The sequence below is a fragment of the Ammodytes marinus genome (genome assembly GCF_949987685.1).
Source record: "Ammodytes marinus genome assembly, contig: scaffold_50, whole genome shotgun sequence".
Lineage (NCBI taxonomy): Eukaryota > Metazoa > Chordata > Actinopteri > Uranoscopiformes > Ammodytidae > Ammodytes > Ammodytes marinus.
Genome location: NW_027648586.1, coordinates 231,496 through 233,995, shown reverse-complemented (window position 1 = coordinate 233,995; position 2,500 = coordinate 231,496). Strand labels below are relative to the sequence as shown.

General features: G+C 40.6%; 1 protein-coding gene across 1 annotated transcript in view; it reads right to left on the bottom strand.

Moving 5' to 3' along the window:
- Positions 1 to 2,500, bottom strand: part of dzank1 (double zinc ribbon and ankyrin repeat domains 1) — a gene marked incomplete at its 3' end in the record, with an annotated part of 18,357 nt that overhangs the window by 2,436 nt on the left and 13,421 nt on the right. The window contains exons 14-15 of the mRNA XM_080054217.1: positions 1,963 to 1,966; positions 1,423 to 1,478 (exon numbers count right to left, since the gene is read on the bottom strand). Of these exons, the coding sequence (XP_079910343.1) occupies positions 1,423 to 1,478; positions 1,963 to 1,966 (60 nt within the window). The remainder of the gene's footprint in view (positions 1 to 1,422; positions 1,479 to 1,962; positions 1,967 to 2,500) is intronic.

Here is a 2,500-nt window from a genome sequence, read left to right as displayed (position 1 = left end):
ATCAGACAGTCAGTGCTATTCATACTCAGTCTGCAATCTGTCATAACCTTATATGGTACATTTTCAATTTCTTCAATTTACTTGCTCATATTGTCCATAACGTTTTTAAACCTGCAGTGTGTAGAATTGTGGGTTTTATTTCCTAGCAGATTTTGTAGAAAGTAATTATAATATCCATAAGTACATTTAATTTAGTGCATAATAGCTGAAAAAAATGTTTTGAATTATTATTTTTTCCCTTAGAAAGGGTCTCATTATATGTCCATATTTCTGCATATTTTGGACCAAGGCCTAGTGCCGCAATCTTGAAAGTGTCATAGTTGGAATGTCATCAGGTGCATTGTTTAAAATGTAGAATTGTTCTTGTCCTTGAAGGCCACTGTAGCTTCTGTTATTATTCTAAAGGGGTGGGGTTACCCAGGGAGCGTTGCATTCTAGAACTTTGTAGAACTTTCTTGATGATGTCATATTACACACTGCACCTTTAATATTGCCCAAACGAGACCATCAGTGCAAAGAATGCTATTTTTATATAGTTTTTCTCAATGCCTTTGTCATGGGTATACGCTCACCCAGGAACAACAGCTGGCGTGGTAAAAACACTACCGCTTTAGTCCAAAGGGGGCGCTAGAATTAATTTCTCCTACGGGGATTATTAAAGTTGTATCTTATATTTATTTAAATGTATTTACTTTTCTATAATGTTTTATTTATTTTTTATACTTCTGTCGCCCCCATGAGGTAATTCTGAGTAATTACAACAACACTGTCGGTGCATCTACATGAGGTAAAGCCTTCAGTGATGGCACATGGATTTTATACCTTCTGCTGTACGTCCAGACACAAAGTTGATTAAGCCTATTATCAGCTCCACAAAACTCTCTCTGTATTTCTCAGTATGGCAGCGTTTACAAACTGGTGCCCCCCCCCCCTCCCCCTGACACTGGTGCAGGAGCTCAGAAAAATCCCAAGAAGAGCCCAAGAAATGTTTCAGTTGTTGATTTTAACATGTTTTTTTCTCAGCAGTAGAATCAACAACTGAAACTCTTCTGGGTATTTCTCTAAACTCCTGCGCCAGTCTAGCAGAGAGCAGCTTCTAAAACTACAGTGGGAACGATGTGTGTACTTTATATATTAAAATTAGTTACTGTGTGTGTGTGTGTGTGTGTGGGGGGGGGGGGGGGTGTGAGTGTGTGTACAATGTGTGTGTGTGTGGGGGGGGGGGGGTGGGTGTGTGTGTGTGTGGGTGGGTGGGTGTGTGTGTGTGTGTGTTTCGCAATGTCTGTGTGTTTTTACGTTTGTGCATGCTTTGGTGAGTGTGTGTGTGTGTGTAAGTACAATGTGTGTGTGTGTGTGTGTTTCGCAATGGCTGTGTGTGTGTGTGTGTGTGTGTGTGTGTGTGTGTATTATATCAAAGCTTACCGGAGGTTTTGGCGTCCTGTTTGTTTTTTTCAACACAGCTGTGGATCGTTCACTTCCTGAAAGAGACACAAAAGGAGGCGGGGTTTAGAGCAGCATGGCTTCACCTGATTGGCCAGATAAATTAACATGTAAAATGTGATTTTTTTTAAATTCTTTGTGATACTTATTTCACTATATCAACAATCGGGATAACAATTCATTTTCACCATAGACGTGATGTATTTTTTTTTTTTTGGCATTTTCAAGCTTTATTAGACAGTACAGAGTTGAAATGGGAAGAAAGAGAGAGAGAGAGAGAGCGAGAGGGAGAGAGATGGGGGGGGTGACCTGCAGTAAAGGTCCACGGGTCGGATTTGAACCCGCTACCACTGCAACGAAGGCCGGAGCCAATATGGTACGCGCTCTATCCACTACACCACCGGAGCAGCCCAACAAAGTCCTGATGTATTTTTTTTACCTAATTTGCATAAACTGAAATACAGTCACGTGACATTAACTTTGTGGATTTTCAACCTATCATCACCAAATTGATGATAGTACTCAGCTTCAGGGGACCGACATACACACTTGTTTAAATTTTCATCAAGATCGGTCAATAAACGTGGCCGCCATTGACGAAAACGTCTCAGAAAGGGGCGGGGCATAGCTGCTAATTTGCCATAACTGTTTGACCAACTGTCTAATCATAACCAAACTTGGGATTTATCTTTAGAACAAGTTTGGCAATATTTTTATCAAAGCATTTTCAGCTCGAGCCCAATAGGGGGCGCCACAGATGCCAGGCTAGTGTAGATAGGGTCAGGCACATTCAAAATTTGAACAGGGACATTTATTTTTTGTTTTAAAGTCTCTGCGAGGAACTTTTAAATCTTTCTGAAACAGTCTCATTTTTCCTCTGATGATCATAAATGAGATGTAACAGCAAACGAGACCATCAGTTCAAAGAATGCTATTTTTATATAGTTTTTCTTAATGCCTTTGTCATGGGTATACGCTCACCCAGGAACAGGAGCTGGCGTGGTAAAAACACTACCGCTTTTGTCCAAAGGGGGGCGCTAGAATTAACACACACTGAAAG